The sequence below is a fragment of the Orbicella franksi genome, chromosome 15, assembly GCF_964199315.1.
Source record: "Orbicella franksi chromosome 15, jaOrbFran1.1, whole genome shotgun sequence".
In the NCBI taxonomy this organism is placed as follows: domain Eukaryota; kingdom Metazoa; phylum Cnidaria; class Anthozoa; order Scleractinia; family Merulinidae; genus Orbicella; species Orbicella franksi.
The window spans coordinates 14582750-14609982 of NC_138159.1; the positions used below are offsets into that span (position 1 = coordinate 14582750).

Genomic DNA, 27233 nt, shown 5'->3' on the forward strand with positions numbered 1-27233 from the left:
ATCGTGAGTAGCACAGCCAATAAGAAAACGGTATTCGTAATAGAACGCTTGTAGATTTATGCGTATAACCCATATTATGAAGTATGACACAAGGTCTAATTAAGGCAAGTGCCATTTTGGTAATTTATTCACTTTTACAAAACTTTTACATCACTTATGGTAACGCCATCTTGCCTGGACTACATTTCTACAATTCTCTTAGTTTATATATTAGCGTCTTAAGATCATCATCATCATGTTAAAAGTCCTTGTCAATGCTTCGGGTTATTCTAACTTCTTAAAAACGTTCAGTGTGCACACTGTAAATCCCTTCTCATCTGTCCTCCTATTCAGTGGCATCTAACGGAAAATGAACAATATAGAACTTAAATAGACACTTACATGTAGTCAAGTAAATAAATATAGCCTTTATTTACCCTCGGTAGTGTTTATAGCACAAAGTCTAGGGGAGCCGAGCAAACAATTGAAACAAATGATTGAAATTAAACATAACATTGTTATGAATCCCAGCTGGCCGGAGGCAAACCAGTTGGCTATTTGTAAGCATTGCCGGCCATTTGAACTCGGGGCTACCGAGAAACAAATCCAGGTAGTGATCAGAACGGAATTCGAACTCGGGACCGCTGGATTGCGAGTCCGACACGCTCACCACTCGGCCACGCTGCCTCCCTATGAGGTTAACCCTAAAGCCCTGGTCAAACGGACTCGCAAGTAGTCGCAAGTAGCCACAAGTTGAACTTGCGAAGAGACTTGCGTTGGGTGGCCAAACGGATTCGCAAGTTTCCTCGCAAGTACACGCAGGTCGCAAAAAAACCCATTACAAGGCAGACATAGCCTGTATTTCATTGGCTAATCATAGGTTAACGGACGTCACTCAACTTGCGTTGACTTGGGTTGGGTGACCAAACGGTGAAAAACTTGCGTCGACTTGCGTGCAAGTTTGATCTCGACCAAAGTGAGCGCACGTCATCGCAAGTCAACGCAAGAGCACGCAAGGCCAAACAGAGTCGCAAGTAGACGCAAGTTGAGAAGTTGCGTCTACTTGCGACTCCGTTTGGCCAGGGCTTAAAGTCCTGGCCAAACAGACTCGCAAGTAGACCCAAATTGAAAACTTGGGTCTACCTGTGACTGCGTTTAGTCAGGCCTTGCGTGTACTTGCGTTGGCTTGCGATGATTTGCGCTCACTTTGGTCGAGATCACATTTGCACGCAAGTCGACGCAAGTTTTTCACTGTTTGGCCACCCAAACCAAGTCAACCCAAGTTGAATGACGTCCATTCGTTGTTATAGCAACCTCTTAGCCGATGAAATACAGCCTTGAAAGCCTTGAAATGGCTTTTTTCTTTTTTTGTGTGTGTGACTTGCGTGTACTTGTGAGGGAACTTGCAAATCCGTTTGTCCACCCAACGCAAGTCTCAAGGCAAGTTAAACTTGTGGCTACTTGCGTTTACTTACGTGTGACCTCGACTCAATTCTTGGGACAGGAAAGAAGGGATTTTTCAGATTTATTAGTATGGGGCGAGTATGCCGACCGGGTCTGAATCTGCTACGCTGTGTAAGACCCCATCGCGTTACAAAATCTGCACCATATTGTGCTTAATCAAATGCAATCAAAATTGTTGACTTGTTTTCCTCGCGTTCATTACTTACCTAAATCTGGCTGAACAGGTTGTTGGACAGCGAACAACTCAATCCTGTACCATCAGGCTCCACATTAAGCTGCTTGATCACTCCGTCTTCAATCAGCATTGAGTATCTCTTTGAGCGAACATTTCCCAAGAATGGAGTTGCATCTAGCTCCAAATCAACAGCCTGGTGATAGGTAAGAAAGCGTCAGTCACCAGGCCTCAGCGAGCGCTAGCTCGGGTCGTTGTGCGCCTAAATGTTTTGAACAAGTTTGTGGCAATTTTCTCAATGCTGACCATTCTTGTTCCTTTAATAATATTCCGTCCATATGAAAAGGAGGAAAGTCATCTTGCACATCACAAAAAGGGGTTTACGGCTATGTTGAGAAAGCATGACCTATATGGCGATTTTACCATTGGGTTTCAGTGCAATTTGGAGACGCTATTCTAAATTAAACCACACACTGAAACTGGACCAATGTCAGCGATAATAATAATAATAATAATTTGGTTTTGTAAAACAGAACTCGGCAAATTATAACAACCCACCAGGAAGCAAGAAAGACTGAGGCAGCGTCCATACTACGTCCAATAAATTTGAAAACGCAGCTTCATTCCTACCGGGTTAGGCCAACCGTCCACACTAAATCCGTCACGAAAACCGAGCTTTTCGAAAACGCTCTTCAAACCGGAGAAATTTGAAAAAGCCGGCTTTTTGTTTTCGTGCGGACGGAAAACATTTTGAAAACGGCGGTTTTCGCAAACAATGGTGTCACCATAATCATGTGATTTCTCTGACCGAGTTTACCTCAAACACAAATCCAAAATGCCCGGAAAACATTTTATGCGCGCTTTCAGAGTGATACTTCCGTTTTCAAATTCCTCCGGCGTAGTGTGGACGAGCCTATGATTTGAGAAGACGGAAAAGGATTACAATGCGGCCAAACTTAACAGACTTGATCAAAGTCCTTTGCCGGGTTGCAGGTTGGAATCCTCTTCGATCCTAGCACTCTTTGCATTTGAGGGCAATTTTCTGATTATTTTTGATCTGGGCTCGGCTTTCGTAACGCGCCTTGTAGGCAAGTCAAGGACACACTCGAAAACGCAACAGACGTGTACTTTTCAGTCAGATTTCACCTTGACAGATTGCAGTTCCTTTTCAAACGTTGCAAAAAGACCTAAATAAGTTTGAAACGGAAGGTTGGTAAATATTATGGGATTCCCTGGCTGATCTGGCATTAAATGAGCACAATACATGTACATGTACGTGTATTAAGCTATTGACGCTTTTAAACGTTTTGAAGAACCATCATTTAATTTAATATGCACGATCTTTTATGGTGCTTAAATAAAGGTTGTCTGTCTGTCTGTCTGTCTGTCTGTCTGTCTGTCTGTCTGTTAAAGTGACGATTTAACATAACTTCTTGTATGCACATGTACCTTGGTGAATTCACCTTGAGCGTCAGCCAGCATGCGGATCTAGAACAAAGTGAATGAGACAAAATAAAACACATGTTCATTGTACCTCACATACAAGACAGCTCTTCAAAAGAGACTCTCTCCTACTTCGCCAAGATGTTCATTTATCCCTATATCACTCAAAAATTGTAATTCTGTTCAGTCGTCTAAATATGTGACTAGCTTAAATAAAAAGATTTTTTTTATTAATAAAAGCGTGCTGTACGAGCCATTACCAACTCAGACCATCAAGCACGCCCTTATTTGCTAAATTAGCCATTTAAGAATTTTTTTCAGGTCATCTCATGGCCGAATTTATGTTTCGTTATGACAATCCATTGTTGCCCCTAATGTTTCTCAGTTTGGTTTGTAAACAAACAGTCGAGTAATCATTTATGGCACAATATCGATCGACATACCACTGTTGCATAAAATTTAAGCAATTCACAATATACTCTTTTAAGGCCTCGAAATTTGGAATTCTTTACCAGTATCAGTAACTAGTTAACCAAACTTATCCAGCTTTAAGCAAAATTAATTTTTTTGCATTTTTAATGAAAAAATGGTGAATTGGTCATGCTGTGCCGACACAACTAAACATTTACAATATTTTATGGTAACAACTGAAGTGATCTCCGCGATAAGCCAGGTGGATTCTTGGAGGTCTCCTTGCTGGCTTTTGATATTGTCATTATTTTTTCATCATTTAAGGTGTGGCAAATAAAAGATGCTGACGATGATCACTGATGATGTGTTCAAAAAGGGGAATGGGCCACAGCGACACTGTGTTTTTCCTTGCGATCAGTTGATTTTCACGTCATTGTAGGGTATTCAAAGTACACTTTGTTGCCTCTGTCCTGAGGCAGGCAGATTTGCAATATCTTTCCTTCATGGCAAGAGAAAATTGGAGATCTGCACACAGGTCACCACTGTGGGGAGAAGGAGGGGGACATTCTTTGTAAAGGACCATATGGGAATGCTCAGCCTCATGAGGTCTTTTTGTGTGCTGGAAGTGCAATGTACATAAAAGGGCAGGGTTTACACAATTATTGAAAAGAGTAGTGAAAGAGTACTGTCTCTTGGGTGTTTTAATGGGCCTGGGAAAGGGGGGTAGGGAGGGGGGGGGATGATAGGCTATGCAGTGGGTTGGGATGTGTTGAGGTTTACATATTAAAGGGAGATTTTAAACTTCCGTTCAGCTTTTAATAACAGAACGCACATCAACATACCTTGCCTTGACATTTGAATGCTTCTCCCCAGGCTGCCATCACAAATGGATCATTTACTGAGATACAAGCAATAATTTCCATGCCTTTTTCCTGAAGAAAAAAAAAAAGGTGAATGCTAAATGTACTTAATGCTCAGTGTGGTTTGACATTGACCCCTTAACACCCCCAGATTATTGCCTTTATCTACCACAAAAATCTTAGAACTGACCTGAAAAGAAATGTATGACGATCAGTAATGACAATTAAGATTTTGAGCTTGGGAATAACACGGGTTAAACATAGTGGCCTTACAGAGCATTCCTATTCAGTGTTGTCAGTTACGTTTCATTTAATATATAGATTTAGCCAAGCCTAAAAGCAGAGCTCCTGATTACAGTAAGTTAACCTGGCTTGAGCCTGCGATCCAATTGAAAACCTGTCCTCGGGCAGCGGTTAACTTCAAAAAATACACGTGGCTTCAATGAGCTCTAAACATTAGCCCGCAATATGGTCATGTGATACTGGTCAGCAGATACCTTGTTTTGACAGGTGTCAGTTGAACACAACATGGATGCATGCCCAATATTAAAGATGTATGCGATAAACCCGCCCCTCCTACATGTAATCTCTATGGGAAAAGCCTTGGGAACTAGGTTGTTGCAGAGTGACATTTCACATCGATTTACATGAAGGGGACGTACACACATACGGATGGATGGATAGACAGATGCACTTACGTACGTACATGTACATACAGACAATCACATGACAACCAAAATTTTTTAGGTTGATGGATTACCAAAGCTTCTAAGCAGTGGGGCTCCACTCATGCACCTTCTGTGCAAACCAACCCGGTTAATATACTTTAAATACATGTACCTTGAATTTCTCAAAATCTTCAACATATCCTGGAAGATGAGTCTAAGTTTGAACAAAAGAAAGGTTACATGATCAGCACTATGAATAAACATCACACTGTAAAAAAAAAAAAAAAAAGGAAAAAAGGAAAAAAGAAAGAAAAATGATTTAACAGTTAATTCCTTAGCCACCGCAAGGAACCTGCAAAGATACATTTATTGTTGTTACAAAGTCTTCTCCAAATCCTGAGGTTCACCATATCTTCACTTGAACCAGCTTCTTCTGTACAGTCAGAAGACTAAATAAATTCGATCAGAAATATGTTGATTACAGAATGGTGGGTGGTGAATCAAGTCCTTCAAAAACCATGTCTTGCAAAATTTTCATTAAATTTCATGGGTCTTGTAGTCTTGTTTTTAAGTGGTTATGTGCATCTCGCAGTCTTGATTTTTTCTCAAAGCTGTCTCGCAGTCTCATTTTTTAGTGGTTATGTGTGCCTTGCAGACTCGATTTTCTCACAAAGCTGACTTGCAGTCTCAATTTTTTGTAAGACTGCAAGTCAGCTTTGTGAGAAAATCAAGTCTGCAAGGCGCACATAACCACTAAAAAATGAGACTGCGAGACAGTCTGACAGTCTGAGACAGACTGCGATTTTCTCACAAAGCTGACTTGCAGTCTCAATTTTTTGTAACACCAAGAAAGTCTCAAAGGACTGATTTGTTTTCTTTTTATATATGATATCTGGATGCCTCAAGCTCTCCTTTAAAACACTCCAGAAGTTTCGATCTTGAATTGAAGAAGTAAAAATGTCTCGGGCTCACTAAGAGAAATGCTAGTCTTGCCTCCTCACAAAGTCTTGCACCCCTAGAATGATATACATTTAAAACTGTTCAACCAGTTTTGATTTCCACTGTAAGTACCCTATTGATCTGAGTAGGTTAAATTAATGTTTAACATGAAAAACACAAACCTTAGAGCAACCTGGGGTAAAAGCTCCTGGCACTGCAAACAGCACTCCTTTCTTTCCAGCAAACAGTGAAGCAACATTGACTTTGTCACCAGGAGTTCCCTCCATGACTTGAATAGATGGAAGCTTGTCACCAACCTAAATAAAAATTCAAATCAAATTCCATGTTCTCATTAAAGAGTTTTGTACCTTTCCTAAAATCATTTTTGGGAGAAATTAATTGCAGGCATAGCAAGATGTCTCTTCTGTGATGATGAGCCCCTAATAAAAATTGTGCATGTACGAAAAAAAAAGTTAAAATTAATTCTTTGGTCCTGCTTTGGCAATTAATCTACATGTAAAGAAGTCCTTGAGAATAAATTGCCATCTCAGGGTAATCTTTAATCCTTGAATCTTGCTAGACCTGACAGTAATGATCAGAAGTCAACAGAGATCTTTGGATTTTCCTGGACTTTTTTATTTGCAAATGTTGTTTTCATAATAAGTCATACTTGTATCTCAATTTTGCACCAGTAATACGGGTGTCTCAAAAACTAAGACCCAAGACCCAAGACCTAAGATCTAAGACCTAAGACCCCCATTGAATTTCAAAAACTAAGACCTAAGACCCCCTCCGAATCTCAAAAACTAAGACCTAAGCCCCCTCTGAATCTCAAAAACTAAGACCTAAGACCCCCTCTGAATCTCAAAAACTAAGACTTAAGACCCCCTCTGAATCTCAAAAACTAAGACCTAAGACCCCCACAGAATCTCAAAAACTAAGACCTAAGACCCCCACAGAATCTCAAAAACACTAAGACTAAGACCAGAGACCTGGGTTTGCTTTAATTCGAAACTGAAATCAACAACTGTGTACTTTTTGCAGCCCAAAATGATTTGTTTTCGAAGATCTGATTCCTCTTTGAAGACTTTGAACAATCTCGGATTTTTCCTTTTCGGACTAGCTTACACTTTCACGCTATTTGGCTTAAATGTCAACGCCTCTGACTAATGGAAATAAACATAGCAACCACAATTATTTTTAGTATGCCCAAGCTAAGAAGATTCATGCACTGCACAACCACAACCAAGTGTCAAGAACATGGCGATTTTATAGTCTGTCTAGTCTCCTCAAGCTCACAAAATTTTTGAACTCGGTTGGCATTTCAGTCCAAACAAACTTAGTTGAGTAAGACTGGTAACACAGTCTGTTGAAAATCTGTGAAAATTTTAGACTGCTGGAGAATGCTGTTTCCAGCTGCCGGACACTAAGATAAAAAAGTACATTTAATTTACATGGTAAAATAAAACAGATCAAAGCCATTTACGTGCGTAAAGCTGTTAAAATTCACACCGGTTGATTTACATCAGTATAACAGCATGACTGTGCTCGAACAAAAACTTGTGCATGTGAAAATGGAATTTTATTCCTTTTTATTTGAGCTTTCCCTATTTATTTTTGTATTTAAGTTTTGTTTATATATTCCTGCACTAATGTCACTGGGTAACTTTGCAAGAATCAAATGTAAAAAGTAAATGTGACTGTCGGTTACATGTGATCTAGACTGACATTTCTGTCATAACGAATCTTTACAGTCTTTACGTGCCTTACTACATCGCTGTCAATGTAAATAAATTGTCTTGAATACGTTTACTGTTTTGCTGTCTACGATCAATGCTACATCGTCCTGAACAGTGACATTGCTGCATGGCCGAACTGGAAACATCAAAGATTTCTTCGATCAAACAGGATCCAAATCTTCAAATGCACAATTTTGGGCTGCAAAAATTACACCGTTGCTGATTTAGTTTAGCTTAATGAATTCATCAAACTCGAATTAAAGCAAACCCAGTTCCGAATTAAAGCAAATCTAGGTCTTAGCTTTTGAGATTTAGAGAGGGGTCTTAGGTCTTAGCTTTTGAGATTCAGAGGGGCTCTTAGGTCTTAGTTTTTGAGATTCAGAGGGGGTCTTAGGTCTTAGTTTTTGAGATTCAGAGGGGGTCTTAGGTCTTAGTTTTTGAGATTCAGAGGGGGTCCTAGGTCTTAGTTTTTGAGATTCAGAGGGGGTCTTAGGTCTTAGTTTTTGAGATTCAACGGGGGTCTTAGGTCTTAGTTTTTGAGATTCAACGGTGGTCTTAGGTCTTAGTTTTTGAGACACCCCCAGTAACACATCTTCTACATTCCATGGTACATCATTGTACATCAACATGACAGTCTTTGGTCCTGCTTCAGCAATTAATCTACATGTAAAGAAGCCCATAAGCGAAAACTGCCATCTCAGGGTAACCTTGAATCTTTGAATCTTGTCAGACCTGACAGTGATGGTCAGAAGACAACAGAGATCTTTGAGTTTTTGCGGACTTTTTTATTTGCAAATGTTGTATAATTTATGCTTGCATCTCAATTTTGCACCACTAATACATCTTTTACATTCCATGGTACATCAACATGACAGCCTGTCTTTTTCCAATTGAAAAACAAAAATCAAAATCGAGCCCTACATGGATTCATTGTGAATTAAGTGCCAGCATACCTTGAAGAGGCAAATATGCCTATGACTGATCGCCCTTCACCCTTTCTTGGAATTCCCACTATACTACCCCCTGACAAAGAACACCCTTGTAAAGCAGGAGCGCATATTATTATAACGACTCAGTCTCCTTGTTCTCCTCTGGAAAATTGTGCCTGTGAGTGTACACTTCCAAAAACTTCAGTTACCTTAGCCTCTATTGGGAGGTACCGGTACATGTATGAACTCGTATGTCCATTAGGAAGTACATAAACAACACTGTGCCCCCAGCCCTTCTCACTCACAAGATACATGTACCTCCTTCTCAATCTCCAGTGGAAATTTTAAACCTCAGAGATTCACTTTTCTGTCTTTCTTTTATCCTCCATCGGAAAAGGGGAAGGTTGTTTACTAATGATCAGTACCAAAAGACACCACAGCCCCCTTGATATTAGTTAAGATGAACATTTTTTAATGTAGGATGTGATGATCCAATAGAGGCAAAAAGCCAGGAAGTACATCCAAATCTTTTCAAATTCAATTCAATTTTGATTCTTTAATGGAGCACAATCATTAGAATAGAAGAGCCTCATTGCTGCCCTCTGTGCCAGCTGGTGCTATAGGGATGACTGACTGACTGACGGACTCTTTCTTTATTTACTCTGTATGGGACATTTAATTAGATACATTTAATGATGAAACTGATGAAAATAGTTAAAAATGGAGAAATGCGAAGCCTCGAGGAAGTAAAATTTACATGTGAGTGGTGACCAATGAAGCATTAAGGGCTTTTTGGTTGGACATTGCTTGGGTCAAATAAATGGCAGCATAAAAAAATGTTAATAACATGGAGTCCCCTGTATAAACAAGGAACTGAGAAATTCCTTGTTTTCTAGGAAAACACGGATGTATGTTCACCAAGAACATAACAGAAGTGTGAAATGGGATATCGGGCTTTCCTGAAAGGCACCTGAATATTAACCAATCACTGTCATGCAATATGACACGTTTATACATTTTAATGATGACCACATCTTCTGTTTTTAACTTTGAAACTTACTAGCTCCTAAATGAAAAACCCCCAAAATTAGCTCAAAGATAACCCATCCACAATTAAACTTCAAATTTTCGGACTTTAGCTCGTCTCGTGTCTTTCTCATGATCGCGTATTCTATAAGTACGGATCCGAAGACCTCAAAGATGTAACTCATCGAGCTGCAAAAAACTGCACAGTCATATCATCACCTAGCTTGATATTTCCCCTTTGCACATTTTTAGTTTACTGTAGACTTATGAAGATATCTTAAGCTCAGTAAGACTACACATTTGAACAAGCTGCAGAAAAAAAGAATTTGATGCGAAATGAAAGGAGGTCACTAGTCTGAACTCCGAGTGCAAGAAAAAGAAAACCAGAGAGAAGACATTCGGAAAATAACTCATCAGGGTGGAAAATTCTCCGAAAGAAAGGGCTTACGATTCCCTGCGATTCTTCACGTGCAAGTTGTGCAACGAAGAAAGGAACACATCCGAACTTCTCACGCCACAAATGGAAAAACAAGTCAATCTTACCTTGATCGGCATTGCTGCGGACGCAGTAGAGCGAAATCCACGAGAAATTACAGAAGCTATACCACCTAACCGAGCGATCGATCTATTCATAGCTTTGGCGTGACTTCCCTTCATGCTGAAGCTTTCCCCAGTTCCCACTCTTACACAGGAAGAGGAAAAAAAGAGTATTCGGACAATTTTCGGTGTAACCTTCGGGTAGCCTTCGGAGAATGTTCGGAAGAGAGTCAAAGATGGCCGACTTGGCGGACAAGACGAATTTTGACAAACTATGCACAAAATGTGAACAAATGGAACTAGATGTGAGTAAAATAGTTTTAACACGAGAAACTAATGTGTGTGATTCTTTTTCTGTGATACATATGCTATGCTAATTTGCTCTGGAACAGAAATTACCTGGCATAGTCAATTCAAATCAAATAGAAATATCAATCCAAATAGAACGAAATCCACGAGAAAATAAGGAAGCTATTCTACCTAACTGACGGATCGATCGATTCATAGCTTTGAAGTGACTTCCTCTCATGCTGAAACTTTTCCCAGTTCCCACTCTTACACAGGAAAAGGAGAAAGAGCATTCGGACAATTTTCGGTTTGATGGGTGTGATCTTCGGGAAGTGTTCGGAGAATGTTCGGAAGAGAGCCCGCAGTCCTTTTCGCTTTGGGAAATCAAAGATGGCGGACTTTGCGGACAAGACGAATTTTGACGAACTTTGCACAAAATGTGAACAAATGGAGCTAGATGTGAGTAAAATAGATTTAACGCGAGAAACTAATGTTTGTGATTCTTTTTCTGTGTTGCACATGCTATGCTATTTTGCTCTTGAACAGAAATTACCCGGCATAGTCAATTCAAATGTTGAACTGTCAAAAACTTGCTTGTCTTAATTTTGGTGAATTTTTTGTTTTTATATTAACCCAGGGTGTTGCTTCAGGAGAGGTTTATACACAGCTGTTAGCGGTTTATCTCTTTCAAAATGATATGTAAGTTGATAGTTCACTCATTTAATTCATTTAATTCATCTGAAATCTTGAATTCACCAGACAGCTATCTTAAATCTGCTTGAATTCACCAGACATACATGTACACGATAAATTATTCTATTTTAACTTATATCATATCTCACGCATTTTTCCTTCTTGTTTTTCAGATGTAATGCTAAATTTTTATGGAAAAGGACGCCTGAAGAAATCAAAGTTGTAAGTATTATAAAGTTTTATTTTAATGGGTAACCTGAAAACACTGGCCCCTGGTCCGCGGACCCCCACTACGGACCGGGTCCGCGGACTACCTATGGACCGGTCCACAGACTCCTCCTACGGACCCCCTCTACGGACCACCCCACAAAATATAATAAAAATAATAAATAAATATTTCAGTTGCGGGTTGTCCAATAGATTACTCGTGACGGTGAAATTTCGAACGTTACATTGTGGAAATGGGCAGACCTGGATTCAGGCTCGGGTGCAATTTATATAATTACACATTGTCATTTCCTTTGCTGTGGCGGTAAAGTATAAGAAAGACGTGTATGGGAAAGCCTCCGGGAAGCCTCGAAATTTGTGTTCTTTCCCCTCCACCATTTTGTTCAGCCCATCCTCCTGTGGGCTTGTGAACTCGTTCCAGGCTTCACAATTTACTCAGTGGAATAACAGATACAAACAAGAATAAACAGCCTAAAAATATATCTTCCATAGCCAGATTGAGCCACGAATGGAAGGTGAGAACTTTCCTTCTTACCATCGGCATCTCCTTACGCTGAAAACGGCTTTTAGGCAATTTTTTTTTGGGGAGGGGGGGTGGGGTGTTAAAAACCCAAGTCTGTTACATTTACACAGTGTAACACTCAAAAAATCACCGACATGAGTTTGAATCTACTAGACAACCCATAAGTGAAATCTTTATTTATTTTTACACTATTTTAGGGTGGTCCATAAACGGGGGTCCGTAGGGGTAGTCCATGGACCGGTCCATGGGGTAGTCCGCAGACCGGGGATCAGTGTTTTCGGGTTACCCTATTTTAATTATAGTAACTCAAGGATTGTTGCAAACAAACAAACAAACAAACAAACAAAAACAAAACAAAACACAGGGATTATTGTCGATACATTTTGTATATGTAAATAAGTTGAATCTTAATTTGCTCATTTTTACTTAGGTCCCGTATGCACTAGGGTGATAAACTTTGTTTGGCTTTAACAAAAATCTCGACAAATCTTGTCTCTGTCAAATTTTCAATTTAGTAATCATGGGCGCACTCAAAAGCAGTAAAATATTCGTTGACCGCAAAGTGTCAATCACATGGCGAGATCAAAGATCAAAGCAAGATCAGTTTACTTGATTGACGTTTTCCTTCAGATCATGGCACATAAATTGAAAAATGTGTCACTTTTCATGCCTGACAAAATTTGTCCTGCTCCTAAGCAGGATGCAGGCACCTTTTAACTTTGGTAAGGGTTGACAAAATAAATTTGGTAGGGAAAAAAATTACTGTGAGTCACATCATGGAACTGATGACAAATTTTTTGTACAAAATAAAAACAAACTTGCCTAGTGGGTATGGGGCCTTACTTGTGTTGGCTATGTCGTTATTTATTTGTATATTTGTTTATTTTTCAAGTCAACTCCAGAGTTAGCTAAACTGTGGAATATAGGATGCCACATGTGGAAAAGAGATTTTGTTGGAATTTATGATTCATTAAAACAAGACTGGTCACCAACTATCAAACCAATCATCACAGCTTTACAAGGTGACATATAATTTACCCTTTTAGTCCCAAGCTTAAATATCAGTTCTCTTTACTACATTATATTCAAATCAAAACTCTGCTTGCCCTTTGGGCAAGCTGTAATTTCATCTTACTAGCCCAACTCTCTGAGGAGCTAGCCCGAAATTATTTTATTAATAAGGATAATTAAATCAATTTAATGTGCAAAAATAATGTTAATTAATAATACAGAGCTTAGATGAACTACTTCTCTTTGATTTCCCTTTTGAATTAAACCCTATACAATAAAACATTTAGAGCACTTTATGTGTGGTTCCAGAAAAAATCCATACCCTCAGGGAGGGTTCATATCCAGTTTGACCCCCATCCCTCAGGATTTCCATTCCAGGGGGCTTCACGGTACTCCCCCCCCCCCCCCCCCATCCCCTGGAATTTCCATGACTTTTTTACTTGGGTCCCCCAACCCCTTGGAAATTTCATATCCATAAATAACAAGGCTTAAGTCATTCGTTTTAATCTCTGAGGTACTGTTATAAAATTTAGCCACAGCTATTCATGCTCATATTGTAGATGAAGACGCAAGGCAACATATTTTTTCACACACAATTGTAAACCTTGATTCGGTCACATGACTTAAGCTATTTTATTGTACATTATTTATGGAGACATTTACTAGGTAGGGATTAAAGCTGCTGGGTAGTGAAAGATTAAGGCTCTGAGATTTAATTTTCCAAAAAATGACTGTGGAAAATTCTAGATGTCAATTCATGTCATGCTAACAATGCGTTTGAACTAACAACTGACTCATTAGAAGCGCTTCACTCCCAACTGGCATAGCAGCTGACTTTTTCGTCATTCAACGAAGTTTTCAAACAAGAATCTAAGAATACTGAAAATTTAAGCTCCTTTAGAAAACCCAGTCAAATAACATATCGAATTACTTTACACACATAGTTATAGCGGGAAAGAAAGCTGTCACGCAACATGTCTTTTAAAACAGCTGCTTGCCAAATATCGCTGAAATTTTTCTTTCAGGAAAAGAATGCATCAATAATTAAAGTCATACGCTTTGTTTTATTTTGTACCGGTAGTTTGTAAATGATATTAATGTTTTTAATTTATCACATGTTTCATGCACGTGAAACACAATTTGTTCAGTCGTACTATAAATAACCAAATGAAATCTTGACTACCACTCCAGCGCTCCTTGCTATCCATGGTTACGTATACTTCAAGGCATATGCTTACAATGTACTGGAGCAAACTATTAACTACAGGACTGGGATAATGATGACAATACTATGTGATAACCTTGTTACAGGGAAAAAAATTGACTTCAGTCACTTAAATTTTACATTTTACTCTATCTTAGAGAAAACATTTCTATTGTTTCACTTCCTCTGATGAACTGTCTGTTAAACACAACGTGTGAAGTTTGCCATTAGGAACAAACAAAACAAACAAACAACAACAAAAAAACAAAAAAAACAAAAACAAGCAACAGTGTTTCACTCATGCCCACTTCATGCTTGGCCGTCGGGCACCCTGTGATGAGACAGCGCTAGCCTGACCGATCATTTCACTAGTCCTGGGCTATCGGACAGCCTTTTTGTTGCACCCTGCAAATGCTAGCTGGTAGAGTTAAAGTATTAAGAGCAGTTTTCACTTGAGTGTTGCAAGTAATTGATATTTGCTTTCAATTGGTTTTAAATTATGGTGCTAAATGATTGGCTGAAGAAACACACACCACTAGGTCAGCTAATCAGGAGTGAAACCACAGATGGCATTTAATGTGTAATTCTGAGGGCAAGGGTGTTGTAAATGAGAAAAGACGATTGCCTGCAGAAATACTAGGCTTTAATCACCAAATCTCTGTCCTTACAAAACATGGCGGCCAACGTTAATCACGAGGCAACCACAAGCATTGCAGGCTCGCACAAGAAAGCTGAACATACTTCATGTATGACACAATGAATTATAATATAACGCAAAAACTCGCAGTGTTCAAGTCACGCAAAACTCGCAGTGTTCAAGTGTCTAGAGGGCCTTCAAGAGGGCCTTTTGCAATGCCATTTACACCACAAAGGGGGCTTCTTTTAACTGGAAATTCGAGGACATGGGGGTACTTATGATTGGAATTCTGACAGCACGGTGGGCAGGGGGGGGGGGGTGGTGTCCATAGGGGACAGACAAGAGTGTACAAATATGAATGAGCTGACAACACTTTTGACAACCACAGAAAGCAGGATACAAGACAAGCATCAATCAATTAGGCGTGTGTTCATGTTCTTTTACAGAAGAAAACCAATAAAACATGGGTTGTGCTTTGGGCTCCAGAGGCCTGGAGCCCATGGTTTTCACAGGCTGGCAAAACCTTTTGAACCGAACTTCATTATAGGAAAAACTTCCCTCTAAATAGTCTAACAGGTACATGTAGCTAAAATCATCATTGTAGCTGGTCAATTTGCCTGGTGCCTGGCCCTTAATGGAAGCTCTGTATGATATTATGTAACAGAGTCATTTAAAACTTGGAAAATGTCTAACATGTTCATGTATGTGGCCAATCAGAATACAGCAATTTTTTAATTTTATATTGGTTGAAATATAAAAATAGAACTGATACTTAACAGTAAGAAGAAAATTCATGTTCTCCTGTAAGAGTTTGCATGATGGATGGGAAACAAATAAGGGTGGTACCTTTCAGTCCTCAACAGCCTTGCTCAACCATCCCAAGACTGCATTCTATACAACTAACACCATTTAGTCTCTTTGACATTCTCTTTCTTTTGTTTTATGTCCATCCAGAAAAACTTCAGAAGAGAGCTTTTGATCTTGTTTCCAATGCATACACTTCAATCAGAGCAGAAGATCTGGCTAGACTTATGGGTGTAAAAACAGAAGCTGCTGTTAGTGGTGAGTAAAGTATGCTAGGGACGGCAAATCTGAGTCCTTCAAAAAACCATGAGTCTTGCAATTTTTTTTTGTCCAATGTCATAGGTCTAATGCTCTCTGGTTTTGCAGTGGTTATGTGTGTCTCGCAGTCTTGATTTTTTTGCAAGGCTAAGAAAGTCTCAAAGTCTTTGCACAGGTTGGCTCCAGAATAGATCATTTTCACTGTCACGCAATAAAAAAATAAATCGAAAACCATCCAGTGGCAAAAGCTATGAAATTATGATGTTATAGAAGATAACTAAATAAGCCACTTCTCCAAGTTTTAGGCCTGTGCATTTCCCCAAACTTCAGATATTCGTCGAAATGTTTTGCCGATATTTACAGAGCCCAGTATGAAAACGCCATGTCGGTGTACCTCCGTGGTACACCAACATGGCGGCCGGAAAATAGTGTAAACATCTGGAACTTACTTTGGCTATCTAGGCGACTGAGTATCAGTACTGATGAAACAAGCATTTACATAAGCACTTTTCCTAATGCTTTAACTTCTAAAAAGGCTCAAAATCATGGGATACATGTAAGTATATATCTTTCAACAAACTTGATCATAGCCTTGTGTCACGCACCTCCATAACCCTGAAATTCAAAATGCTCTGGATTCCAAATGAAGCACACTATTGAGCTGTAAAATTGTAAACAGATATAAATATACTGCCTCTTGTGCCTGATAAGGACAAAAACTTTGGTGGCTCTTTCGTTTTGGATTTTAGAAAGTGATGATATCACGTGAAAATGATCTATATCTTAGTTCTAAATTCGAGAGGCGAGAAACCGCATATAATCTAAGGGACTCCAAGAATAAAGTAAATGTTTCATTGCCGTGCACAAACTGTATTAAAATAGCTTTAGCTATAGCTATAAGGCAGGGCATTCATGGAAAGCAGCTTTTTTACTATTAGTTATTAGTAGTTTTAGCTGACGAATTTTTAACCATGTTTAAATAAGGATTATCTATATCTTAAAGTCCTGATTTGTTTGTTTGTTTAAATGATAAATAACTTCTGAAGGTCTTACAGTCTGAATGTCTTGTGCTTTCATTTGAAATACTTTGAAGTCTTGGTCTTGCAATTAATTTTAACAAGTCAAAATGTGTTGGGCTCACAAAGAAAAATGCTAGTCTCACATTTGCCATTCAGCACCCCTATGCTGTACATAAAATAATTTACATACCACTGCATACAGCCCTGATTCCTCTAGAGATGACAACCCAACCTTCTTGGCAAAACTTTTCTATTTTAATTTGTTGTAGTTGGCTTTATCTCATTCACTGCAATGGTTGCAATGATGTATCCTATGGGGAAACTTTGTCATCTCATGCAAAATGATAACAACATAATATCATACAATAGTAAACAAATATCAGCAATAACGTTTTAAACTTGTTGTTTATATTCTACAACCAATGAAATCCCCTGCCCTTATCCCCCTCCGCTGGAAAAAATAAATAAAATTATCAGTTTAAATTAACAAGCAATGCCAATAACAAAACATATTATAAACCTGCCATTGCTATAACTAATCAAAAATTAATGCAAACCATCCAATACTTGGGAAATATTGGACCAGCAACAGAATAATCTAATTCCAGGTTAATTTTAATTGTTAGTCTACCTGCTTTCCACCCACTTCGTGCTCCCAGGATTTTGGGCTGCCATTTTTTCCTCACACTTTATTTACAGTCAAGATCGTCGGACTGAATCAAAAGAGGGACTACTCATAGTCTGTTTAGTTATTGGTCCTGTGAACCAACTTAATTCATGTAATAAAAAGTGTTATTGTTTGTCAATATTCAGCTGCTGTTTCTAGTGGATGGACCAGTGACCCAGCAACAGGAATGATTACTCCCAAAAAGACAGGTACAAACTTGCATGCAGGGTGTTAAATATGATTTCCAGTCCGTACTGCACAGCCTCAGAACCCCAATGTCAGTTGCCATTATGGATGCAAAGCTTTTTTATGCTTCACTCTTTCTGATATTACTAGATGAAACAACAACTAGTGATATCAGAAAGAATTTAGCATAAAAAGCTTTGCATCCATAAATATGGCATTTGACATGAAACTTGAATTTACTTTGAATGTGTAATTCATTGCCAAATGCTACATGTACATTTTGTGACATCTTACATGATGGAAAACAAGAATTGTAAACAAACTCTCGAGAGTGCACAGTACGAGCTGGAAATCAACGGAAATCAGTCAGATTTTTCAGAATGGCTCAGAGACCCAGGAAAGGGGTCTTTAGGGAGCTAAGATCCAAAGCATTTCCTGAGGGAGGATGTTTAAGTTTATATTTGCTCACAGCTAAACTAGCTAGTTTACAGACTGAAGTGGTTTACATAAGTGTATGAACACATGAAATAAATTTGGTACATATATGTACATGTATAGACATCTAAACTGTGCGTAATAACATTGAAAGAGAAAGAGATCTTTTATAGTTACGTGACAACTTGAGCAATTGGTTGCAAACTCTACAAAGCAGTAAGTATTTATGTGTAAGTTCATTGGTCAAAATGTGCTGCGCCGAAGAGGATCTGAAAAGAGCAGAAAATGAAAGAGATTGGCAAGGGACTGTCATGCCATTTCAGGATTCAATGTAATTCAGACCAGTAATTGACGTGTAATTCTTCCACCGAACATCACGTGCAAAACCACATTGCCACAAAGGCTAAGGGATGGACGATAAAGTATTTTTCTTGAGAACGGGGTGGTAGGGGGGTAGAGTTCGGGTTGGCAATTTTCTGGGCATGAAATTTTTTTCTCACCTTTAGGCTGTGCATGATTCTTTTGTGGTGGGCAATAGCTTGTGCAAGAATATTTTAACATTAAAAGTCAGAATAATGATAGTAAAAAACATTTGCTTAATTATTTCCCCATGGCTTTTTTCAGCAGTTTTGCCTAACCCCTCCCCCCCCCCCCCTACCCCGTCAAAAAAAAATAATGGTCCGTACCTAAAATCAATAGCATTGATGTCATAAGTGGCAAGGAACATTCTATATTAAGTTATTATCATAAATAGCGCAGTTTTAACAAAGCGCCCTTTTTTGTGTGTGTTTGTTTTTGTAGAACTTCCAACCAAAGAAATTCCTCTTACAAGTGAACAAGAACTTGCGTTGCTGACAGATTACGTCTCTTTCCTTGAAAATTAACCACCACAAGAAATTACTCATTTAAGAGCTGAAATTAACATGTATATATTGGCAAAACGCTCTCAGTTATATTGCTAGTTTAGTGATCCCAAGCTGACATCTTTGGTCCTGGCAATCAGTGGAGTCTTGACAAACAGCCAGGTCATACAAGTTTTAATACTCTCTATATAATTATATCTCTATATCACAGCTAATCGGCGTAAAAGGAGATAAACAAGCTGTTTCATTTTTATACAATAAAAGAATTGTCATATGCTTGTGAAAAAAAAAAGTTCATAGCAAGTCTTTGTTTAAAGGTCTTTAAAGTTATTTCTGTTTTATTAAGCATTTTCACTGAAGAATAGCAATAAACTGTAAATGCCATGCGCAGACAACGAAGAATTTATTGGTGTATTGGTGGAAGATTTTCCACTACAGTGTTCTACACTACTCACTATCACGGGGTGACTTCTAACTAAGGCAGCATTCACACTGTGCCGGAGAAATTTGAAATCGCAGCTTTATTTCTACGGTTAGGCCTACCGTCCACACTAATCCGTCACGAAAACGTCGGGATCTTTTCGAAAGCCTTCTTTAAGCCGGAGGAATTTGAAAACGCCGGCTTTGCGTTTTCGTGTGGACCGAAAACATTTTGAAAACGTAGCTTTTCGAAAACGATGGCGTTACGATGATAATGAGATTTTCCTGACCGAGTTTCCCTCAAACACAAATCCAAAATGACCGGTGATTGTTGCGTTGTTAAATTTCTCCAGCGTAGTGTGGACGGAAAACCTTTGATGCGTTTTCAGAGTGAAACCTCCGTTTTCAAATTCCTCCGGCGCAGTGTGGACGGTGCGTGAGTCGGTTTATATAATAATACAATTTTCCGCCTCTTACATCACTTTGTCTTTGAAGTTAGGTACAGTTTTGCTATATTTTTCTTGTTGAAGTTGAACGTCCAACTGATTATTATTTATATTGGTGTTATTTTCCTCAAACAGTCAAATAGAGCGGAAGATATTCAATTGATGAATTGTTTGGGAAACAGAAAGGTTTAAAGAAACAGACAACGAGGGGTCAGTGCATTTCGATCAGAAACGAAACAGCAGCACATCCCAGCGCATATTGGGCCCGGAGGGGGGTTCTCCCAGAAAAAAAAATGGGGGAGGGGTGTACGGCCCGCTTCCCTTTAAGACCAAAATTTGTGATTTTCCCTACCCTATTTATGACCTGACCAAAACTGATTCGATACCCTATTAATTTCGATACCCTATTTGAGACCTGACCCTTAAATCAGTACCTTGTTTCAGACCTGCCTGTTACTGAAAAAAGTATCTTCTTCCAAAAAACATACCCAATTCAAGACTAAAGTGCAAGAAAACCATACCCTATTTGAGACCAAAACGGCTAAACAGATAAGGGAGTACCCCACGCCCACCCCCTTCCCCGCGCTATGCTCTATGTAAAATATCCGTTACATAGAAATGCAAGTATTAGCGAAATGCAATATTCATGAGCTGACGGTGTTAGGTGAAATCAAATTATGCCAGTTTTGCGTTCTTACAATAGTACATCTTGTTTGTTCACAGTCAGAGAGAGCAGGCATGCCCATACAAACAGCAGAAGACTCAATAAAAATCCAACGATAGGAGAAAACCAACCTGAAAAAATGAAAAGAGAAACACCGATAAAGCTGAGTAATGAAAAGTTGCCACTCGTATGTTATTCTCGATTGGGGGGGCGGGGGGGACGGCCCATATGAAAAGGTCGGGGATGCTCGTAGGAAATTTGAAACAAACCCCTAAAGGAGACCAATCGGCGTAGCTCGAGCTTTATTTGACCCCTAGAAGATACTACCACGAGATTAATCTGCCGATACTACTTAAAAAGGAACAGGCTTGATTATCAGCCGCTGTTCAAGAGAGGAGCCTGTGCTTGTAGACCGGACTCAGGAGACTGGCAGGTATCGAACCAAAAAATGGAACTAAGAGCGTTTCTTTTATTATTATCAAGTTGTTCCAGTTCACCCTAAAAGATTCTTTGACAGCCAAATATAGTGGCCTTTCGTCATGAACACCCTAAGTGAGACCAGAATCCTTGATTTATACCCCGAAGCGAGACGCTGGGCATCCCCAAACTTTTGATGTCTCCCACGGGATGTTATTTACTTAAGGCTGGTCCTAGCTTTCGCATTAGCACAAGCATAAGTACAAGAATAAGCGAGTGAGGATATCACATCATGAGCATAATGACGCACGGAAGGGCAGAATAAACTAGAATTTCGATACCAGCTCATTCTCGTACAAACAAGCTGTGGCTTTGGGGACAAGAATGGATACAAGCCTTCCTCGACTGATAGACAAATGGCGGAGTCCGCCATACAGTTTGTGATATTTCGGGACAATTCTGGATCAAATTGAGTTAGAATTGGTTGATAGCCTTGTGGGAATGCTTCTGTTTATCACGAACACACTCGTTTTCATTCTTGTGGATTCGCGGTGGTCTAACAATGGTTAACAGTGCGTTGGTCTCTGGTTTAGATGGTCTGGGCTCAAGTTCTGGTCGGGGTCATTGTGTAGTGGTCTTGATCTTGGGCTAGACACTTGCCTCTTACAGTACCTCTCTCCACCCAAGTGTATAACCAAGTAACTGCAAACTGTAAACAGAAACCTGACAGTGCTTTTGGTGGGGGGTGGGGGGGGGGGGGTAACAGTTTTCTCATAGTTGTTTCATGTTAGAGAAACCGGCAAAAGTGCAATTATGCAGTATGGTGCTTATTTACACGTAACTTGTGCGCGCAACTTACCAATTTCGTCACAATTTCCACTCAAACAAGGTTGCTGCTCGCTGGAAAATTGGTCGTGAACTATTCGAAAACATTCGGAAGTTTCCGCAATAGCTGGTGGAATTATCGGTTTCTCTCGGGCCGGAAGACTGAGAGTTCGTCTGGAGCGATGAGATGCAATAGTTGGAGGGGGATTGAAGGAATGACTTCGGAAGGCGCGTGTTTGAACATTGGTTGTAGGTAATGAGAGCGTGACACGATCAGACATTGCGTGACTTTAAGTGCACTAGAGGCCTATAAATATAAAAAGAGCACATATGACGGGTTCAGTTCAGAGGGAATCTTTGTTTACAATATTTGCATATTAGGGAAAGCGCTCGAGTCTTTGATCGAGCTACAAAAATATCAACTCTGAATATCAAAATAGCATGACATTATCTGCCTTGGAATTGAAGTGTGTCGCGCGGGTTGAAAAACTCAAAATTTTGGCAAAGAATGTGATTTGAATGATTTATTACATTTACTCCATGTTACGTACAAAAACTGTGATTAAATAAAATTACAAAGCAGGAGATTGAGGAGACCAAAAGCACCTCTTCGCCATACCAGGGATACCCCCTTTAGTAAAGTGCTAGCTTTTATATCTACATATGTACAACATATTGCAGGGCCAAAAATGTAGATGAACAAAACAACAACAACAACAAAACTTCAATTATTCCTTGAGAAAACTTCTAACCTTTTTTTAAAGACAAAAAACAACAACAACAAAAAAAGACATTTCATTTCAAATAGCAAAAATTAAGGAAAAAAGACGCAGAATTCGGATCAGTTCAATTCCAATCTTCTATTTGTGTTTGTTTAGGTCGAGAAACAGTCTAATCGCCTTCGGAATAGCAAAACGTGTGCTGTCATTGGCTAAATCGTGTTGCAGATTTTCTCACGGTCTCTAGCTTTCACAAGTTCGTTATCATGACCTAAACATGCTATTTTGACTGTATTTTTAAACAAATGACGGTCACTAACAACTTTGAGGCTTTCGAGTTAAAAGTAAAGTTAAAAGCTTAGTCTCAAGTACCCGAGTAAATGAGTTTAGTCGCGCCATGAACAACAGGCTCTTGAGCTAAACTGGGATAAGATGTTTTTATGCCTCAGTCTCCAGCATGTAATAAAAGGGATACTATAATACCAGTCAGCAGAATAAGAATAAGCATCAGAATCTAATAAGTTCGTTCAATTTCAAATTCGAATTGTGTTAGTTAAGTAAAATCAATGCAAAATAATGTTCTACAGAGACGATGCTCGACTGCAGAGGTGCTTTGTCACTCACGTGTTATTTTAAAATGTAAACACATTATAGACAACTGCACACACCAAGTTCAGCATATTTCGCGTTAAAAGAAAATTAGCTTTTTATGGCCTAGGATCTTAGGTGGAAGAAACCTCTCCTACCTTTTTAGCTAAGTTTCTTGAGGTTATTTACTCGCACAGTGTGCAATAAACCGCGTATTGTGTTTTATTATTATTCAGGCGGGCGATTCTACTTAGATTTAGTAAAATTAAGTCACCCAATGAAAGCTCAAGGCGAAAATTGTGTCAATTTTCAAAGCAGGTGAAAAAACTGACGGGGTGCAGTCAGTCAAATGGAATAAAACAAACGAAAAGAGCCGCGTAAGGATTAGATGAAGCTCAATTTAAGCAATGAGTGATCATAGATAAGCCACCTTTAAGTCTTTGTCAGGGAAAGTTTCACATGAATTTTCACATGAATTTTCACAATTTTCCTGTTTTATTTCAAGCATATAAGAACAAACAGAAAATACCGAACATGCAAATTGCTGGAAATTCAATGTCTTTAGCCCCCTTTTTTTCGTGTTTACATTAACTTGGGGCTGTAATAATGTTTGAAAAAAATTGAAGGAAATTGCCTTTCACGAAATGTTTGCATTACAAAGGAAAGGCTCTAATTGATAACTTAGAAGATTATAACGTAAGCACCTTTGAACATGAATTGAAAAGATAAAGCTAGATTAGAAGGCTTATAAAATTAATAATCAAAAAGAAACAACGCGCCCACAATATGTGATGTCTATTTAAAAAAACCGGGGTAAAATTGACAAAATGCTACTTATTTTGGAGTGATTCTTTTAATATCAAAATACCTTTCTATTACTACAAAAGCTGAAACTAGGACTGAAAGGGTAATTTGTGCTAATTTTAAACAAGATTTTAGAAAGCTCAAATGCATACCTTTTGCATTGGAAATCGAGTAATGGCTAGCTTGGTTTTCTAGAAACATTGACTCGGGAGAGAAGTTCAGTGGCGATCGCAGCTGCAGATTATTCGGCCAATATTCCAAATTCAAACAATTACGAATCGAATTTTTGCATGAAAAGGCAAGTGTCTAACTTCAAATTTGATGCATAATAAGTATGGGCAAAAAAGACCGCAATCTCATTTATTTATTTATTTATTTCTGTTGTTGATGTTGTTTGTAAACATTATTATCAGCTATTATTATATGGCTGTGTCTCACGAGGACTGGGAACTACCGAATTCACGAATTCGATTGACTGAAATCGATATTGACCGCGGTCTAGATTTTCCCATCTAGACCGGCATCTAGACCGGTTTCATTTTGCGTTGAAATTGCAGCAAACTAAAATACAAAAATGTTCACCGTTTTCTTTTATTTTCTTCTCAATCATTTATGGAAGTGCCAAAAAGCCTGATGACAAAAAAAGAAGTAAAGAGGACGAGCAAATTTCGGCAAGTTTAAGTTAAGCTCATCTCCGTTTGCAAGCAAACCAGTTACATTAAACGAATAAAAGTTTTCTTCTTTGCCATATAATAAACATCTTATTAACCGAGCTAAGTCGGTCTGTATGGGAGAATCTTGACCTCGGTCGTGTGTACAGACCTCACTGCGTTCGGTCTGTACCCACGACCTCGGTCAAGATTCTCCCATACAGACCTCCTGCTCGGTTAATAAGAGCTAAGTATTGAACAATTATTCCACGAGCGCGCGTTGGATATGAGATGGTAGATAGTCAACGAGGCGGGGAGCGTCGAGGTGGCTATAATCTGGAATAATTGTTTCATTAAACTGAAATAGAAATAAAAACGCTATAAAATCACGCGCACGTACGCTTACCATATTTGTAGAGCATGGTATAATGGTTCATAACCCATGATGGCTAAGCCAATGAAAACTCTCGAATTGCATTATCCAATGATCCAGTTTCTAATAATTCAGCTTAAGAGTTCGTAAGATAACGGATAAAGCTAAGCTATATAGAATTTCTTAATCGAGCCTAAGAAATTATAAAATTGGTTAAGTTATTAAATTAAGTTCTACCGATTTATTTTGCATAAGCCGTATTTCTTGTAATGAAAAGATTGCCTTTTGACTGTTTCATAGTTATATCTTATCTTTAGGGTTTTCGATCACTTAACGAGTATATACGTTCAGGAGCGACATAAATATCTTAATTTTGTGAATAATAATTTGCAAAGGAAATTGATGTTTTTAAGTTAAAACTCTCAAAAATCCGCAGCGGCTTAATTAAAAGAGGTCCTTCTTGTTCTTTTACCACGGCCTTATTGTACCTTTTGTCTTTTTGTAGGATATACCGATTGGGTAGCTCAGGAAGCTAAAAAATTCAGTTATATTGAAGACAAATTAGAGTGAAAATCAAAGGAAAAAGAACAATTATGTTCAAAATTTGCAGTCTGCCAGATTTATAACCGGAAGGAGCTAAATGTGAAGAACTTGAAAGCACTTAATTGCTGCCTCATGATATTTTGAAAACGGCCACTTCATATATATGCTCGGCGATTTCTTTTTTCTATATATATAAAAAACAGAATAGACCTTTCATACGATAGTATTTCCTGTTAGATCTTCGTCGATAAGAGAAAAACCGAGCTAAACGCTTTCCATACCAGGGGGGCGTTTTAGGAGAAAGTAGGCACATTACGTTATTAAGTGATAATATCTTTCCGTTTATTGCTTTGTGACTTATGTTAGGCCCGAGTATAACTTCAATAAATATGTGAGATTTCTTTTTCCTGAGGCCATGAACAGGAGAAAACAGGAACTTAATAAGTCGAAACGACATATGCAAATCCGAGAAAAAGAGTGAAATCATCATTGACACATGGCTTGCAGTAAAGTTCAACATAAATAACCTAAAAGCTCTTACTGTGAATCTTTTGTGCAGAAAAACATTGTAAAGTTTTTAAACCAGTCAATGGTTATGGCTGTTTGCTGTTAGCAGTTTATCATTTAGACTGCAAAACAATCCAGGTACAGTTGTACCATGTAGGAAGCTTGTACCTTTAAAATAAGTTGTACATGGGGGCAAATGATTATTAAATATTTATTCTTGAGTGCAGGAGTTTTCTTAATCTCCTACTACTGCAATTGTTGTCGTTAACATTTATGGAGAATTTGCTCAAGAAAGAAAAAACATTTCGAAGAACAAAAACCTGCATCTGTAAATTTCATTACACTTTCTCATTATGAAGAAACCATTAATGTAAATTGCTTTCTCTGTATGAGGCTAAAACACCATTTTTATTTATTATTCAACAACATACAGCAATGTACTTACCGTACAATAAAAAAGGCGACCACTGGCTGAGTTTTCAATTGGCATCCAAGTGAAGTCGCTTTTTTAGTGTAATTCCCCACATGAAAGTTCTGCTATGAAGGGAAAACACTTCAGAATATTGTAAATTGCGCCTGAAGTGCCCAGAGAAATCAAACTAAATACATCACTTCAACATTCTCAATACTAATACTGCGATATGCAGCTGAATCTTCCTTTGCTTAATTGTGAAACTTAAATATATCCATCACCAGTTAAAGATTGTTCTTCTGTTTAGTTTGACGTCATTTCCTGTTTGCTACATATAATTTTAAATTAAAATCACGATGCGTCATATTTGCGCCCTTATTCGGCGCCATAAGGTGGAATTTAATTGAAATAATCGCTTTAAGCCATAGGAAAAATACAAGATTCACACTACTGATTGAATATATTATAACTAGCATATCCACAGGAATAAGAAATTTTGCTATCCCCTCCTTGTTTCTTTGCAGTGTTTTACCCGGAAGTTGCTTTAACCAATAAGAATTAAATTAAAATAAAAGACGTGGACAAAATTCGACTTTTGACTTGATAAATTGGCCATCGGCATAGAAACTAGGCTTCAGTACCCAGAGGATTTGATTGGAGGAATCAGTTTTAGATTTGTGTACAGTTAATTTTTTTAGAATATCGTGGTTGTGCATGTAAAGCTCAATGCAACAGGAAGTCAACTTGACAATAGGAGCTAATGGGTAAGCGGTTAGCGAACAATTTCATGAAATGTCAGGCAGTAAAAATAAGGGTAAATAAAATAAATTAACTACTTCAGTCTACTTCGTTGATTGACTCTCTATATGATTAAAGATTTTT

The 27233-nt window shown here is 38.5% G+C and overlaps 3 protein-coding genes across 5 annotated transcripts; 1 reads left to right on the forward strand and 2 right to left on the reverse strand.

Annotated features, from left to right (window-relative positions):
- Nucleotides 1-99: 99 nt before the first annotated feature.
- On the reverse strand, nucleotides 100-10313 carry LOC145470189 (peroxiredoxin-5, mitochondrial-like). Its single transcript, XM_081454020.1, has 7 exons — nucleotides 10174-10313; nucleotides 6119-6253; nucleotides 5170-5211; nucleotides 4312-4401; nucleotides 3065-3103; nucleotides 1650-1811; nucleotides 100-339 (listed from the first exon to the last, which is right to left on the reverse strand). Exons 1-6 carry the CDS (start codon nucleotides 10285-10287, stop codon nucleotides 1650-1652), a joined length of 582 nt encoding a protein of 193 aa, XP_081310146.1. The 5' UTR covers nucleotides 10288-10313; the 3' UTR covers nucleotides 100-339.
- Nucleotides 10314-10412: 99 nt separating this feature from the next.
- On the forward strand, nucleotides 10413-19367 carry LOC145470187 (COP9 signalosome complex subunit 8-like). Its single transcript, XM_081454019.1, has 7 exons — nucleotides 10413-10914; nucleotides 11093-11154; nucleotides 11322-11370; nucleotides 12792-12921; nucleotides 15706-15813; nucleotides 17646-17708; nucleotides 18922-19367. The coding sequence occupies exons 1-7, from the start codon at nucleotides 10768-10770 to the stop codon at nucleotides 19002-19004; spliced, it is 642 nt and encodes a 213-aa protein (XP_081310145.1). The 5' UTR covers nucleotides 10413-10767; the 3' UTR covers nucleotides 19005-19367.
- Nucleotides 19368-20066: 699 nt separating this feature from the next.
- Nucleotides 20067-26434, reverse strand: LOC145470190 (uncharacterized). Of its 3 annotated transcripts, none has more exons than XM_081454022.1 (3): nucleotides 26385-26434; nucleotides 21790-22062; nucleotides 20067-20644 (listed from the first exon to the last, which is right to left on the reverse strand). In XM_081454022.1, exons 2-3 carry the CDS (start codon nucleotides 22034-22036, stop codon nucleotides 20544-20546), a joined length of 348 nt encoding a protein of 115 aa, XP_081310148.1. In that variant the 5' UTR covers nucleotides 22037-22062; nucleotides 26385-26434; the 3' UTR covers nucleotides 20067-20543. The 3 variants fall into 3 exon arrangements, with proteins under 3 accessions (XP_081310148.1, XP_081310149.1, XP_081310147.1); XM_081454023.1 differs by lacking the exon at nucleotides 26385-26434 and adding an exon at nucleotides 23221-23265; XM_081454021.1 differs by lacking the exon at nucleotides 26385-26434 and having other exon boundaries at nucleotides 21790-22165.
- Between the last annotated feature and the right edge of the window lie 799 nt (nucleotides 26435-27233).